Source organism: Asparagus officinalis, chromosome 2 (genome assembly GCF_001876935.1).
Source record: "Asparagus officinalis chromosome 2, Aspof.V1, whole genome shotgun sequence".
Taxonomy (NCBI): Eukaryota; Viridiplantae; Streptophyta; class Magnoliopsida; order Asparagales; family Asparagaceae; genus Asparagus; species Asparagus officinalis.
The window spans coordinates 13,707,874-13,726,025 of record NC_033795.1 but is presented as its reverse complement, the minus strand read 5'-3'; the positions used below and the strand labels follow the sequence as shown (position 1 = coordinate 13,726,025).

At 43.3% G+C, this 18,152-nt stretch overlaps 1 protein-coding gene across 1 annotated transcript in view; it reads left to right on the top strand.

Moving 5' to 3' along the window:
* The window catches only part of LOC109829420 (receptor homology region, transmembrane domain- and RING domain-containing protein 1-like), a 46,178-nt gene that overhangs the window by 10,476 nt on the left and 17,550 nt on the right, over positions 1-18,152 (top strand). Inside the window, exons 2-3 of the mRNA XM_020396546.1 lie at positions 4,520-4,744; positions 12,944-13,342. Of these exons, the coding sequence (XP_020252135.1) occupies positions 4,520-4,744; positions 12,944-13,342 (624 nt within the window). The remainder of the gene's footprint in view (positions 1-4,519; positions 4,745-12,943; positions 13,343-18,152) is intronic.

Genomic DNA, 18,152 nt, shown 5'->3' with positions numbered 1-18,152 from the left:
AACTGCTCTCGCGGTCGACCGTCAAGCTGCCTGACAGTATCCTGATTGTTTCCTGAGCTGTTCTTCACCGTGTTCGTCACTTCTACATAAATCGACTCAATATCTAGGACACAAAGCCTTGTGGTATTGTGATATACTAGATGAACACTTCAAAATTTTGATGTGGATGGCAAAAGTTTCCATAAGTTGTTATCTGTGTACGAGTCAGTGCATCTTTATTCAGTTTACAGTCCAACTGAATACATTAACCTGTAAGTGGGAGAAGTATTGAACAAGAGCTTAGTGAAGAGATGAGCTCAGGATTCTGGTTGTCAGGGTGGCGGTCGACTGGCCCGGTCGACCGCATTCGTGCACGAGGCTTACTGGGCTTCGGTGGTGGTGGCGGTCGACCGACGCGGTCGACCGAAGATGGTAGCGGTCGACCGACGTGGTCGACCGCCGATCTCTCTGGATTCTGGGTTTGATTACTGGATGGTGGGCGGTCGACCGGCCCGGTCGACCGCGATGGATCGCGGTCGACCGTACCGGTCGACCGACGCTGCGGTTTTGAGTTGGGCCTGTTTTCAGACCCGCTTCGTTTTGGATTTGTATAAATACCCTTTGGGTGTTTTTTAGGGTTAAGAGCAAGGACAAATTTGAGCAGATTGAGAGAGTTTTCTTTGGGCTTCTATTCTAGGAGCAATTGGGGAGATTGAGAGTTGATTGTTGAGGGTTTATGAGAGATTTGTAACCCTAGTTTGTTCCTTTTGATTTCTAATAGTGAAAACTCCCCCCTCCTTGCCCCGTGGACGTAGGCATCTTGCCGAACCACGTAAAACTGGTGTTTGGTTGTTTGTGCTGTTGATTTTGGTTGGTTGTTTATCTTTCTTGGCGATTGTTTTGGTTTCTCAAGGCGCAACAATTGGTATCAGAGCTCCGGGCTACGCTTGGGCTATTTTAGAGGAGTAGATTGCTTTGGAAGTACACTAGGGCTTCGTTTGGTGATAAAGGTGGGATCTTTTCAGTGAAAATCTCGTCTTTTTCAATTTGGATCTATTTCTCGTTTGTTTCCGCATTGGTTTGGTGGTGCTTTGAGATATATGGCTAAAAAAGATAAAAGTGGGGAGGGTTCTTCTGGTGTGAAGGCCATCCAAAGTTTGAATATACATTCTATGAAAATAGATGTGGAAAAGTTCAACGGCACAAATAATTTTGGACTTTGGCGATGCGAAGTCATGGATGCGCTAAATGCGCAAAATTTGGAAGATACATTGGAGTTGGACGGAAAACCGGCCGACGTTGATGAAAAGGTTTGGAATAAGATGAATAGAACGGCGTGTGGTGTGATTAGGTCTTGCCTTACCCAAGACCTTAAATATGATGTGATGAATGAAACTTCGGCAAAGAAGATTTGGGAGGTCCTAGAGGGCAAATATGCGAATGTAGATGTCAATGTTGAAGATGAGGACAAGGCATTGTTGTTATTGAGCTCCTTGCCCGACGAGGAATATGAGACCTTCGTCCTCACTCTTATTAATGGAAAGGCATCACTTTCGTATAGTGAGGTCACTGCAGCCCTTGTGAATTATCAACTTCGAAAGAAGGACAAGGAAACTTCCATCGAGCCGGTTGCTGGTGCATTGGTTGCAAGAGCTAGAAGTCCAAACCATGGAAGAAGGTCGCAGTCTAGAGTGGGGCATCCTGCAGTTGGTAGGAATCAGTGTGCCTTTTGTAGAGAGGATGGACATTGGAAAGCCGAATGCCCAAAATTGCAAGCTGTGAAGAATAAAGGGAAAGCTACTCAAGCTTCAGAGGTGAATATTGCGAAGGCTAGTGGCGATGTTTCAGATTCAGATTCAGATTCTTCGGGCTATTCGTGCCCAGCTCTTCCGTCAGTTGATGTTGCCGACTCCACCGAGTGGATGTTGGATTCTGGTGCTACTTACCACATATGCCCTAGAAGGGATTGGTTCTCCAGCTTTCAAGAGTTGGAAAGAGGAGATGTTGTTCTTATGGGTAATGATCACAGATGTCCTATTGGTGGTATTGGTACCGTTCAGATTCGGATGAGTGACGGGATGATCCGGGAGTTGGCTGATGTGAGGTTCGTTCCTCAACTGAGGAAGAACATCATTTCACTTGGGGTATTGAAGGCATCTCGCTTGAAGGTCACATCGGGGTCCATAATTGTGATGAAGGGAGTCAGGCGGAGTAACTTGTATTATCTACTTGGGAGCACGGTAGTTGATAGGGCGCTGACTACTTCTATGGCTAGACTGTGGCATTGTTTGGTGCTGGGATATATTGTTGATTATACCGTGCACAGATTGTTGAGGAGTGCTATGACCTACAGATTGAAGTCCTGTGAGCACATTGGTATGAGCGAGAAGACCGAGGTGGAGTTCAGCACTTCTATCCATCGATCGAGAGGTCTTATTGGAGGTGTTCAGTCAGGCATTTGGGGGCTTTCCGAGGAGGCATCATCGGGAGGTAATCGTTATTTTGTTTCCTATGTTGGGGATTGTACTAGGCATTTTTGGGTTGCAACCAAGTCCCGTTGGTATAAAGCCCTAGTAGTCCGCAACAGTTGGAGGAGGTGTATGGGCAGAAAGGTTACCAGTCATACTTGTTCTAGTAGGTGTCCTTTCTTGCATTGGTGCCGAGTTCACGGCAGTTGGAGACACTTCAGAGGGAAGGAGACAGTGGGGCGACGTGATGAGATGGCAGATTTAGTGAGCCGTTCTTTTCTGGAGGAGAATCAGTATTGGTTGTCGAGCAGTGGATCTGGTATTCAGGCTTCGACAGGTTTGAGTCATCTTATGTGGTTGCCGACTACTGCGTGTAGAGTTGTTAGATCTGGTGGAGCTGTTTTAGATTTTGGTCGGCGTCGGATATTTGGCTACCCAGCACTTGGTCACATCGCTGATGTGAGATTGGATCTGATTGCGCATTTAGGATTCAGAGGCTCGTTCGGCTATCAGTGGGGAGCTTCTGAGTTTGGTCTGAGCAGGTTTGTCACTTTGGACTCTCGGCAGGTGGAGAGTATTGATCAGGTCAGAGGGATATCGCAGCGGGTGGAGGTTGATGCTACTCCACATTGGGTGTGGATTTCCTCACATACTCCAGGTCATTCTGCATTGGTTGGGATTCCAGTTGAGGTGGCACAGCGTGGGAGTCATTTATTTATGGGTGCAGATGATGAGGTAGTTGATTTGGATGCAGCTGATGGATATGTTTTGGATACGGCCATTGTTACATCTCAGGTGGAGGTGTTTGGATTGCTTCAGTTTGAGGTCGTTGATGATGCTATCAGCCGCAGGTTGGATTGAGGGCCTTTGGAGGTCCATTTGGTGAACTACGTGAAGGCTTGATTCCTTGGGCAAGAGGATACGTAGGCAGTCTTTATGATGCAGCCGATTTGGTGAGCTACATCGACATTTGGGGTGAGTGTTCTCGCACTCCCATTTGGGTCTCAGCAAGTGAGACATTTGGTGTAGTCGGTGTAGGCTCAGTTGTTTGGTGAGTAGACACAGTTGGTTTGGGGTTGAGTGTTCGCACTCCCGTTTGGATCTCGACGTGTTGTGATTGGAGTCCGTTGTCATGAGTCCGTTGCCATGGCATACTGGGTGCAACAGTTGAGGTATTGGTTTGATCGGTGTCGGCTCAGTTTGGTAGAATCTTCGCCGAGGTGGAGATTTGAAGAGATAAGCTCAGGATTCAGGATTGTCAGGGTGGCGGTCGACCGGCCCGGTCGACCGCATTCGTGCACGAGGCTTACTGGGCTTCGGTGGTGGTGGCGGTCGACCGGCGCGGTCGACCGAAGATGGTAGCGGTCGACCGACGCGGTCGACCGCCGAACTCTCTGGATTCTTGGAGCTGTTCTGGATGGAGGGCGGTCGACCGGGCCGGTCGACCGCCGAAGTGAGAGAGTTTTCTTTGGGCTTCTATTCTAGGAGCAATTGGAGAGATTGAGAGTTGATTGTTGAGGGTTTATGAGAGATTTGTAACCCTAGTTTGTTCCTCTTGATTTCTAATAGTGAAAACTCCCCCCTCCTTGCCCCGTGGACGTAGGCATCTTGCCGAACCACGTAAAACTGGTGTTTGGTTGTTTGTGCTGTTGATTTTGGTTGGTTGTTTATCTTTCTTGGCGATTGTTTTGGTTTCTCAAGGCGCAACACTTAGTTTGTCAATAAGCTGAAGCATGACTTCGAAGTATTAGATGTAAGCATCATGTATTTTGATTCGTTTACTTTAACTGTTTCTGTGCATAACATATATATTCAGCAACAGAAAGGTAAAACAAAAGAAGATGAGACATTGTTCTGGAGCTTTTTTCAGGTGTCTTCCTTCTATTTTTTGAACAAATAATAAATGACAGACTTTGAGAGACCTTTGGTATAGTTGAACATTGAAGCTTAGATAAACAATGGGGTGACATCTAAAGGAAATATTATTTCTTCTTCCTTCTCATTTCATTTCATGTAACAAATGTAATCGTATGTTTATGTGATAGATATGTTACCTTTTTTATTTCTTACAGCTCCTAAGATAAAAGGATCCGGTGAAAATGGCGTCTTATACTTGGCTGATCCTATAGATGCGTGTTCTCCATTGAAGAACAGAGTGGTTGGAGATTCAAATTCTCCATTTGTGTTAATTATTAAAGGAATTTGCTCTTTTGATGATAAAGTAAGAAATGCACAAAATGCTGGATACAAAGCGGCTATTATATATGACTGTGAAGACAGTATCCCCCTGGTTGAAAGTAATATCTTCTCTCCTTTATGAGCATATCCTTTATAACTGCATCTCATCTTAACACGTTTCCTTCACTTTTTAAGAAGTCGTATAAGTAAAAAATTTTGTGACATCTGTATTATGCTTGCGTGCTACTGTTGAAAGTTGATCTTATTGCTGCTGCTTCAGTGAAATTGTAAACTGTTACATGAGCCTAAACCCCAATTGTACTGAAATTTTTATCACTTACAACAATGCCAACAAATAATACTTGTTTATTACTGTCTAAATCGACAACCTTGATCATCACAAATGACCTCAAACTCAATTTTTATAGATTGAAATGGCTTGCGACCAGCCATCATACTTGTTTACACTTATTACATCCTTTTACTGTAATTTCCCTGGTGAAAATTTAAGTGAAAGATGTGAACTGCAACATTTTAAAGTAATCATGATTACCCACTATCACTTACAACAATCATGTATTGTCGCATCTGCTTAAAGTAATCAATGATCGCTTTTTATCCAAGGCCTCAGTCACTCTTTTTTCCTACTCCCCAATTTCACCCCTTAACCATATACCATCATTAACGTTGCAATTAGCAACATATGATTTATTCTTTTCTAATTGTAGAAATGTTCTTATGTCAACTTTGAGAAATAACTGTTTTGCATGCTTACGATGGTGTTCTTATGTCAACTTTGAGAAATAATCGTTTTGGCATGCCTTTACGATGGTAATCTCTGGGGCGGGGGCGGGGGGGGGTGGGGCTGAAATAGAAAAATTGCTACAATTCTCATCTCATAGTTAAAAGTAATGGCGACTAGACTCGTTATGACTGTTTCTGATCTATAATAGGATGTCTTGAGTGTTGCGCGCCTATGCAGAAGCGTGCTCGCACACTAAACGAATCTGTGATCACGGAAGAAGATGACCAACCACACAAGAGCACAATTCAATCCAAATACGACAAATCAAACCAAACACATAGATATACGTGGTTCGGCAATTTGCCCACGTCCACGAGGAGAGGATGTGAGATTCAACTAAATTAAAGAGAGTACAAAGAGGTTACAAAATCACTCACACAATCCCTAAACCAAATCTCTTAACTTGCTCACAAGTTCTCCCTCTCAATATGCTTAGTACAATCTAAAAGCTCTGTTTGAACTCTCCTCTCATAACCCTAGAGACGAGTGTTTCAATATATATCAAAACACAAACCCAATGTGAACAGGAAACCAAATTCAGGCTCAGCCCGACTTGCGGTCGACCGCAGAGCCACGTGCGGTCAACCGGATCCAACGATAAAAACTTAATATCACTACAATGTTTGGCCGGTCGACCGCCGCGCCACTCGCGGTCGACCGCGAAAAATTCAGAGACTTCTCTAGCTTGCGTGCATGTTTGTGATCGACCGTCACGCCACTCGTGGTCAACCGCTAGAAGTCCAAAGTTGTTTTCTGTCAATTTTCCTATATTCTCTTCAATTCTTCACCTCGGTAAAGTTTTCCAAAAACTGAGCCGACATCAAACAAAAAGCACCAATGCGTCATTTCTCCAAAATCGGCTGCACCAATATGGTTACCTACGTACCCCATCTCCTAAGGGATTAAGTCGTCCGTAGTTCATCCAAATGACCGTCAACGGCCTCAACAGTCACGAATATGCAACAAGTTTCGACAATGATCAAACTTGTTGCTAGGAACCACCTTAGTGAGCATATCCGTCAGATTATCCTTCGTGTGTGTTTGCGTCAAAAATCGTTTTCTTCATTGTATAACTCATTACAACTTCGATCGTTACAATAAGTTCAAAAGATCGGTCTTTTTATAAGACCTTTACACAATAAAAATAAAAGATACAATTCTCGTTCAAACAAAACGCAGAGGACGTTTATCATCCACTGCTTTGCGTGGGATCTTTGCCTGTGCCGGGGTTTATCCGTGGATGACCATCGATCAGATCCGGTTGTTGAAAATTCGACAGAGCTCCGTCTTCGCCGAGGAAGTATTTGATATGAAGCGCTGAGATCGACCAAGTGAAATCAGTAGCTCTTCTCGAGATCAAGACCAAGCCTGATCTCAAGGAAATAGGGGAAACAGGCGTCGGATCTCTCGAACTCTCCTTCTTTATACCGAAGAACTCGCCAAGATCTGTCAACCCTCGCTAAAATTCATGCTCCATTGACTCCTCAATTCGGCAGCACCTCCACATCTTGATAAAAAATCGTCCCCTTTGAAATGAGCCCCTGAGCCTGTATTTATAGGCTTCGGTTGAGGGATTTTTGGATAAGAACAAGTGATTTGGCTCTATCTTCAGTTAACAACAATCTGACCACGTTTGGGGATAATATCAAGTCAGTTAGGAACCCCTGGAACAGATAAATCCTACAAAAACCGCTTTAAAACCGCCAAAACGCATTTCGGGCTCCAGATTGCGCGGCGCGGGTCAGACAAATCTAACCCGCGCTTGCGCGGGTCGGATCAAGTCCGATCCGCGCTTGCGCGGGTCAGTCTGTTCTGTCCCGTGCTAGCGCGGGTCCGTTGCTTCTGCCGAACTTGTATGTTTCCTAACTTTTCTAATTTTCCGGGACTTATAGTTTCCCCCGTTTTGCCCGTTTTCCGCGAGTTGACCGACGCGCGCGAGTTTGACCGATGCGCGCGATTTGACCAACGTGCGCGAGTTGATTGTTGGGCATGTGTTGATTAATGCGCGTGCATATGTTGGCATACGCGAGTTGATTGACGCGCACGTGTTGACCGACGTACGCGAGCTGATTGACCCACGAGCTGATTGACGTGTGCGTGTTGATTAAGGCGCATGAGTTGATTGACGCACGCGAGCTACTTGGCGTTTGCCGTTGTGGTGGTTCGTTGTCGTGTCATCAACGGTTCACCGATTCGTTTCATGCGCTTGTCGGTGTTGGATAATTCTCTTTGACTCGGATAATAACGTTCATCGCCTTCTCTTGGTCTTGAGCTGTATTTGGGGACCTATAGGCAATTTTTAACGCCTACAGTGTGGACCTTCACAATCTACACATCATCATTTTCAAGAACATCCTGAACGAAGTGATAACGAACATCAATGTGTTTCGTCCTCGCATGAAAAACCTAATTCTTCGCCAAATAGATAGCACTCATACTATCATAATGAATAGTGACAGACCGCTGCGATATACCAAGTTCCTCCAAAAGCCTTCGAAGCCAAATAACCTCCTTCACATCCTCCATAATCGTCATATACTCTGCCTCCGTCGTAAACAAAGTCACCGTAGACTGTAAGGTGTATCTCCAATACATCGGCGTACAGGTCAAAGTGAACATATCCCCCGTAGTAGACCGATGCTTATCCAAATCCCCGGCATAATCCGAATCAACATAGCCACTGTACAAATGGCCACCTGTAGTATCCCGCTTATAAACCAAACCAACATTGAGCGTACCTTGAATGTTCCTCAAAATCTATCTCACAGCGTCCCAATGATCCACTCCTGGATTGTGCATGTATCTTGAAACCATGCTCACCACCTGTGATAAATCTGGCCTCGTACATACTATCGCGTACATCAAGCTCCCAACCGCGCTCGCATATGGAGTCTTCGACATAACTCTCGATTTTTAACTGTTTTTGGTAAGAGGTCAGATGAAAGTTTCAAATGGGCTCCCAAAAGTACACTAACTGTCTACGTATTCATGCTAACGTGAAATCACTGTAGAACCTTCTTCAAATAAGCTACCCGTGTCAAATAAATTCTGTCCTTTTCTTTGTCTCTGTCGATTTCTATCTCCAAAATGCACTTAGCCTCACCCAAATCCTTCATCTCAAACTCCTTTGAAAGCTGTGCCTTCAACTCATCTATAGAAGATCTAGAAATAGAGGCAACCAACATGTCATCAACATAGAGCAACAAATAGATGTACGTCCTTTTAACTTGTGAAAATACACGTAAGGATCAAACTGGCTCCGAGTGTACGAATAACCAAGCATAAAACCATTGAATCGCCTATACCACTATCGAGGAGACTACTTTAAATCGTATAGTGATTTCTTAAACCTGCAAACCAGGTTTTCTTTCCCTGTAGCTCAGAATCCTAATGGATGAGTCATATATATTTCTTCATCAAGATCACCATGAAGAAATATCGTCTTCATATCTAACTGATCTAACTCCAATCTATTCTGTACCACTAAAGCTAGCAAAACTTAATCGAAGAATGCTTCACCACTGGAGAGAAAACCTCATTATAATCAATATATTCCTCCTGTGCATAGCCCTTCACAACCAACCTAGCATTGAACCTCAATGGAGTGCCCTTAATGCCCTCATTCTTCGTGTATACCCACTTGCAACTAATTGCCTTCTGCCCCTTTGGAAGTTCAACAAGCTCTTATGTATCGTTCTTGTGAAGAGAGTCCATCTCCTCCTGCATAGCCACCTACCACGAATCAACCTCCGAACTCTGCTTGGCCTCTCTGAATGTAGTAGGCACTAACTCATCGATATTCTCCACCGAAAGTTCATATGTAACTACTGTGTCGGTATACCATGCTGGCATTTGTATGTCTCTCCTCTATCTCTGAACCATAATAGAATCCTGAACCTGAGTCGTCGGTCCTTGATCCTGTACAACTGTACCCGTATCCTCCTCGTTGTCGCCATGTTCGCCTGGCGTCACCTCAGTCGGCACTCTAATGGATATTGTACTATCTGGATAATGTGGAGCTGCATCAATCTCTACCACCTGTGATATCTCCTTTGTTGGGTCGCTCTCTACCTGATGAGAGTTGGGAAGCTTCAAGATAGAAGCCTCATCGAATGTGACGTCTCTACTCAGTACAATCTTCCTATCAACTGGATCCCAAAGCTTGTATCTCTTGACGCCGTGCTTGAATCCTATAAATATGGTCTTCCTAGTTCGAGGTTCTAACTTATTAGTTTTCACATGATAGTATGCAGGACACCCAAATACCTTGAGCTGGTTATAATTGTATGTTGGCTCTCCCGACCACATCTCCAAAGGGGTATTCCTCTTAATCGCAGATGAAGGCAGCCTGTTAATGAGGTGGCTCATATATGAAAGTTCCTTAGCCCAATGATCTTCTCCAAACCACTATGTACCAACAAACATTGGATCTTCTCTAGCAAAGACCAATTTAACCTCTCTGTCATGCCATTCTGCTGTGGTATATGACTAACTGTGAAATGTTTCTCTATGCCCTTGTCTCGACATAGCTGCTAAAACGGTCTGATGTGTATTCACCACCGTTATCGGATCACAACGTCTTAATCTTTCTCCCAGTCTGTAATTCCAACCTCTTCTTCCACTTCACAAATATATCTAGGACTTCACTCTTCTTCCCCATGGTGTACACCAAACAATGCTTAGAATAGTCATCAACGAACATAACAAACCAATGTCGACCACCAAGTGATGCAGTCTTGGTGGGACCCCAAACGTTTGTGTGCTCGTAGTACAGGATGCCCCTCGTCCTATAAATTACAGTCCCGAACTTCACCTTCGTCTTCTTGACAAATATATAGTGCTCACATAACTCAACCTTTCCACTCTTAGCCCCCTTCAATAGCCCCTGCTTGCACAACGCCTGCAGTGACTTCTTTCCTATGTGCCCTAATCTGTAATGCTAAAGTCTGCTAATATCCGCCTCTGAAATAACTAAAGTAACCTGGCCAATCTCGGTGCTCCCCTTCAGATAATATAACTTTTAACTACGGACTTCCTTCATCACCATCAAAGTTTCCTTAGTAACATTTGCTACAGCATTCTCAAAGGTCATCTTGAATCCCTTTGCCTCCAAAGCTCCAACTGAGATAAGATTCTTCTTCAACTGAGGAATAAATCTCACCTCCTTTAATTTAAGGACTACTCCATTGTACATCTAAATCCTCATAGTATATATCCCACAAATACTATAGGATTGATCATTTTCCATGACAACAACACCCCCATCGAGTCTCTCAAACGATAAAAACCAATTTCGCCTAGGAGTCACATGATAAGTAGCATCAGAATCAAGCATCCAATCTGATACATCCAAGTGGTTCACCTCCGAAGTAATCAATAGAAAAAAGTTCGAATCATTGGAATTATCGTCTTTCACAATATTCATCTCATTGGTCTTCGGGCCCTTCTTACTATTCTCCTTCTCCTTGATCTTTGAACAGTCTCTCTTCTAATGTCCCTGTTCCTTGCAGAATACACATTGGTTCTTTCCTAGCTGGTGATGGCCTCTTGACTTTGACCTGTCTCTATTGCCACATGTCGGATATAGGCTTCTTCCCCTCGTAGACAAGATCTCTCCTGAAGTACTAGCACGGAAAGTCTCCTTATCCTTCCTCCTCAAATCATAATTCATCAAAATGTTAGTCACTTTACTATAAGTGATAAAAGATCTTCCGTTCAACAATGTAAGTACGAAGGTATCATACTCCTCATTTGGTAAGGAGCCCAAAAGAATAATAGTCTTGTACTCATCCAATATCTTTTCATCCACATTGGCCAAGTCTGACAACAACTTAGTATAGTTGTTCATATAAAATGCTAGTGAGGTATCCCTGGACATCTAAAATCTGAATAACCTACACAGCAAGTGTAATCTGTTCTCAACATTCTTCGTAAGGTACTTGTTGTTGAGAATTTCTCACATCTTCATTGCAGACGTCATCCCAATCACATCATATTTCAGCTCCTGTTCCAAACAAGATCTGATCATCTCATAAGCATTCCTATTCATCTTTTCTCATATCGCCTCTTCATATTTTGGTGGCCTCTCATGGACCATGATGGTCTCCTCCAAATTCTGAGCATTTAGCACATCCTGAACATCACTCATCCACAAACCAAAATTAATCTTTCCGTCATACTTCACCACACTAATCTTAGTGTTCTGAAACCCAACTTGAACTGTACCCGCCATCTTGCTACTTTCACCAACTTCTTCACCTATAATCACAAATTTTACATTGCAAAGAAAGATTCTAACTTTGAAAGGATTGAGGAATTATCCAACTGAATCCTAGATTGGATTCCAAATAGACCTCCTAGCCACATGAGGAAAGCGAGATCTTCAACAGCAACTCCAAACCCTATCTCCACTGAAGCCTAAAACTCCAAGAACCAAGCTTCCAAACTGAATCTTCCTCCACCTAATCCAAAACCCTAGATCTCAAATCTGATCTCTGATATCAATTATTGCGCGCCTATGCAGAAGCGTGCTCGCACACCGAACGAAGCTGTGATCACGGGAGAAGAGGACTAACCACACAAGAGCATAATTCAATCCAAATACGATAAACCAAACCAAACACAGAGATATACGCGGTTCGGTAATTTGCCTACGTTCACGGGGAGAGGATGAGAGATTTCACTAAATCAAGGAGAGTACAAAGGGGTTATAATCTAACAAAATCACTCACACAGCTCCTAAACCAAATCTCTCAACTTGCTCACAAGTTCTCCCTCTCAATATGCTCAGTACAATCAAAAAATCTTTGTTTGAACTCTCCTCTCATAACCCTAGAAATGAGTGTTTTAATATATATCAAAACACAAACCCAATGCGAACAGGAAACCAAATTCAGGCCCAGCCCGACTCACGGTCGACCGCAGAGTCACGTGCGGTCGACCGGATCTAACGACAGAAACTCAATATCACTACAGGTGTTGGGCGGTCAACCGCCGCACCACTTGCGGTCGACCGCGAAAAGTCCAGAGACTTTTCTAGCTTGCGTGCATGTTAGCAGTCGACCGCCACGCCACTCGCGGTTTACCGCTGAAAGTCCAAAACTGTTTTCCGTCAGTTTTTTTGTATTCTCTTCATTGAGTTCCTATTTTTTGTCTACCAAAAGGGTTGCCCAGTGCACAAGGCTCCCATTATTGTGGGCTTTGGGGATGATTGGATGCACGCAACCTTACCTCCGATTTGCAGGGAGGCTGATTTGTTGTCTACCAACATTCTGCAATTTCTAGTTACTCTATTTTAAAGTGATGTCCTACTTACACTCATTCAATTATAAATTTGACTTGTTATTACATATAAGACCTGGGATTTTTGAGTTACACATCAATAATAGAATTTTTTTGAGGTTTAGGTTTAATTTCCTTTTCTATTAGATACCTTTTCTATTAGATACAGCCAGCCTTTGCTTTCTGATACCTACGGATACTAATTCAATTATTTCATTGTGGAACTATTCAGTGAGAGGAACCCCAGATGGCATCAAAATACACTCTGTCTTTATATCGAAAACCTCAGGCAAAATGTTGAAGGAATACATAGATCGCTCCGATGTTGAGACATGGATCTTATCCAACTCTGAAAACCGCCCATTGTCTATAAAGGTTGTTTCTTTCTTAGCACTACTTGCCGTTGTTGTTGGGATGGCTACATGTTTGCATGGGCGCAACATAATACATGAGAGGTTTATAGTTTCTCGAGTCCAAGAGTTTCATGGAATGAGTCGTAGTTTGGTGAAAGCGATGCAGAGTATGAGATTCACAAATGTTTTGGAGGACAATTGTACTTCGAGTGCGTGTGCTATTTGCCTGGAAGACTATAGTACAGGAGAAAAGCTTAGAATTCTACCATGCCACCACAGTATGTCTCTCGTCCATAACAACAGTTATTTACTATCTATTGCCTTTATATGAAACACAAGATCTTTAATTTTAGTTTTTCACTTTTTTTTTGTTTTACGTTTTAAAGGTGAATCGCAAATACACCCACCTTACTATAGGGGGTTAGCTACTTGTTGCCACTAACGCTTTTTTGTTAACACTTTGACCCCTGATCTTGGAACAGAATTATCGCTCCATTATCTGTACTTTCTTCTTCTTTTTTTTCATTTCAAAGATGAATCACAGGTTATTCTTTTTCTATATTGAGATATGCTCGACATGTAGGTACTAGAGTCGTTTAAGAACATGCTTCGCTTTCCTGGTCTATGGTTTACAATTGCTAACAGACACTATTCCCTTCAATTTTTCTTCTTTTTTCGCTATGCTTGTAAGCGAAGTCTTGAAATTTTGCACTAAGAGGGAACCATATATACAACAATTCTACAATGAATACGTAATTAAACTACATATAACATAAGCTCATCTACAAGTTGCTTAGGATAAACTGCGTCTGTGCCATCCATATTGATGATGCTAGTGGTAAATTATGCCTGCTTTGTTGATTTTGTATCCTGTTAACTCCACATCAATAGTGTATGAAAATGCACAAGATGACATGATACAACCAACAGGATAAACTTGATACTGATATATGAATGGATTATTTTGGTAGCTGCCTCAAGTAGATAAAACTTCATAAGGTTGTGCGTTATGTATTGCCTGTTTTTGTCAAAGGAGCTATCATTTGGATTTGGCAATGGTGAGTGCTGGCTTCTTCTATGTCATTTTGATGACTACATGGCTGCATCTGGATTGCCTGGATCCAGACCTACATAGCACCAACTCGAAGATTTTGATCCATACACAGCCATTCATTAAACTGGGTGGATTAGGCTAGGGTATTTGTAGGTAGGGTTCGAAATAAATCTAGTAGGATTCATATTATTGAACATTAAACTATACTTTTAAACTAATCTTTATTGGGTCTTCGGATTTGTTAAGATTTGTTGGATTGGTTCCAAATTTGAAGTTAGAGCCTGCTAGTTGCAGTTTAAGCGCCTTTCAGGTTATTTTATACCTATGCGCAAACAACAGATCTAAATTTATGATTTGGCACAAGGCAAAAGTGGGTCAAATCTAGGTCGAGTGAGCAACGTGAACCCACTTTCAGGCTTACTAATGAAATTAGATAAAACAAACTCCTGCAACATTTGACTATTTCAAAAGAAAAAACTCCCACAGCGTATGAAATTGCCGGTCTTTTTCTGATTAAGCATAGGGAAGCATCGGTGTTGTACTATAAGAGAAATCATAATGCAACATCGGATGTTAGGCACAGGAAAGAGTAAATGGAAAGGGAACTAGAGCAATGTTTAAGGAGACACCTTAAGATAATTTTGGTGGATTTTCAATAAATCCAAGCAAAGATTGATCTCTAACTCAGCAACTGTAGGCAGTAAAAAATGCCAAGAAACAAGATAGTGACGAAGCTCGTCATTGGAGACAATGTTTGAAGGTCCTCGAGAAGACGAGGTTTGAAGGTCATCACTAGGGAAAAAGCTCCTTTAGAAGTCGAAGCTCGTCATTGAAGATGAGGCTCGTCATTGGAGACAAGGTTCAAAGGTTGTCACTGGGGACAAAGCTCCTTTAGAAGACGAAGCTCATCATTGAAGACGAGGCTCGTCATTGGAGACGAGGTTTGAAGCTCGTCATTGGGGACAAAACTCCTCTAGGAAATGAAGCCCTTCAGGAGCCGAAGTTCATCCATAGACGAACCTCGCAAAGCAACGCCTCACCCCTCAGAAGATGAACTTCGTCATTATTGAAGATGAAGTTCGCCCAGAAACGAGGCTCGTCATTGAAGACGAAGTTCACCCAGAAACGAGGCTCGTCATTGAAGACGAAGCTCGCCTAGAAACGAAGCTCGTCATTGAGGACGAAGCTCCTTCAAAAATTAACTTCGTCATTGAAGAAAAAGCTCGCCTAAAAACAAAGTTCACCACTGAAGACGAAGTTCGCCTAGAGACGAGGCCCTCAACGCCTTATCCTTCAGGTGAAGAAGCTCCTTCAGGAAACGAAGCTCGTCGGTGAAGACAAAGCTTTTGTGAAGACGAAGTTCATCAGAAGAAGTCCACAAGGCTTGCTACGTAGCTGGACTCAACCATCAAAGACGAAGCTCACCATATAGCGAAACTCGCTTTGTTAGACGAACCTCGCTGCGCATTAAGGCTCGTCTCATCTAACGAACCTCGCCACGCAGCGAGGCTCGTCTCACCGAATGAAGCTCGACTATAATGGTCTTGAAGACTCAATCAACCCACGTGGGCTAAATTCTAGGAGACAATTACGCTCTTGATCCCACGATTAGCGCGTCAGTTACGCGCTAGAGGCCTATAAATAGCCGCAAGCAGCTATAAAGAAAATGGGAGGGAGAGACTAACTTGGAGAGAACAGAGAGCAAGCACTCACATTCTGAGGCGCTCCTTTGAGATCCGAACCTCGATTCTTATGATTAAAAGCGATCAACAGAGGCTAAATCCTCTTCTCGAATTGAAGGGATTTTGTTCCGATCGTTAACGGGAAGCAAGCTCGACTCAAGCATCGAGTGAGGCATCCTTTTGCCACCTAGAACTCATGTTAAACAAAGGAGAAGTAGAACCAACCTTCTTCTCTTTTGTACTTGAGAAAGAGCGATTGTAAACGGATTCTTACCAGGCGATAGAATCTTTTCTCAAAGCTAAAACAGTTAAGGGAAACAATCATTTTTAAATCTTTTTTCGGGACCCTACAGAAGATGGCGATCACAATAGGAGTGCTCATTTCTCTAATGAAATGATCATAACGCAGTCGGACAAGATCGCCGTGGGAACCAACATCGAGACTCTCATCATCGATTTTGACTAGTCCAATTACGAGGAGCTCCTCTCCTCTCGTACTTCGAGTCCCACCAAAGCACGCAAGTGCCGTAAAGTCTCTTACAAGATTCTAGCCAATTTGGCTTCTAACAACTCAACTCGAGTTTGCCTCGAGGAGAGATCTTCGCCTCTGAATCACGAGGCTCCGAAACTTAGCCGCCAGGCTAAGCAATGGGTCGTCAAGCAATCCAAGCAAACTCTAATTGCTACGGAAGCCCGCTACTCATCGGTTATCAAAGAGGGCAAGACGTCGTCGATGCCAGAATCAGGCTCACCGTGAAGCTCGCGTCTTAGTCTCTATGGATGGCTTCTATTATCAACCATGAGACGACATGGTTAAGGCTCGCAAGTCAGTCGAGACCCTCCCATCTGAGGTGAGTCAAAATGACGAACTCTGTTCACAGTGCGAAGCTCACCATCAATGCCCAAGCGTCTAAGTGCGCTCAGATGACGAGCCTCGTTTTCAACATGAGGCTCATCCAAGACAACAAGTGTGTCTCCCTATCCAAGTTCGCCCCGCTATTGAGGCTGGCAAAACTGAGGTGCATCAAAATGACAAGCCTCACCTCTAGCATAGAGCTCACCCCACTACTGGGTCACCTTCAAGTTGCCAAGTCAAGGTTTGACAAAGACGTCCAAAAGCTCCGTCTTTGAGCAGTTATCTGAACTACCGGAAGCTCCGTCATCCAAAAGAAGACGCTTTCATCTCAGGAGACAAACTCCCAAAAATGAACCCGCTAGAGTTATGGTCAATATGGTTAGCAGAGGAAAAGGCAAATGCCCAACTCACTTTTCTGACTCATCTGATCTCGAGTTCTCTCCGGGGCTGAAGGGGTTGCTTATTAAAGAGGAGGGTGTCTTCCGATATACCCGCACCCGTACTGGCTCAGTAACTCCATTGGATTACCGGCATTGAGTGTACATCTTTAACAATGCTGACGAGGAGCTTGACAACTCAGCTATTGTCACTTCCCAAGCATCTAGCATTGATCAAAGTGAACGTGCGAATGTTCATATAGCCGGAATTGTAGAGGACTTGGCAAAAAGACTAGAGGAGCAACAAGTTACTCTTCTCCAACAACAGGAGACTATCATGCTCATGAAAGAGACGATGGACAAGCTTGTTAAGTAAAAGGAGGAGGAGAAGAAGAAGAAGAAAGGTCTCAGTAAAGCCTCGGGATCAGGATATCGACGACTTTCACCTGAAGTTGGGGGATCTAGCCGTCCAAACAAAGACATCACAGACACGGGGGGTGATGAAGAGGAAGCTCTGAAAGCTTATTCTAAATCATCAGAACTTGAATCCAAGCCTCGCAAGAAAGACTGAGACCAAAAGTTAGACGACTTTCAGAAGCAACTTGACGCTTTGAAGCTTCAAAGAAATTTCAAAGAACTGGGGGTGATTAGACCGTACCCTGCCAAATGGGACATTGTTCCTTATCCTCCAAAGTTCAAACCACTTAGCCTCCTACAGTTTGACGGCAAGGGCTTTCCTATCTAGCATATCTATTACTTTCAGACACAAACTGGGCATATAGCGAGAAATGATGTCACGCCCCGCTTCCCAAAATACTCGGGAATCGGAACGCGAACAAGTCCGCGACGTATTAGATTGAGAAGAAATATACACTACTATTTTTTTTCTTTTCTTCTCAATCCAATACGCTAAGCGTCTAGAAACAAGTACAATACGAAGCCACAGGTCCCCGATCACACATAGTAAGAATATAAAGACAACCTAGAATAAAATAGACATATCATCAATGGTAACTCATCCCAGACATTAAAATATGGGTCAAACACACCCTTATAAAAAAATGGTTCAACTAGGAATAAAATACATATTCCATAATAAAAGTACTGATAAAATAACTC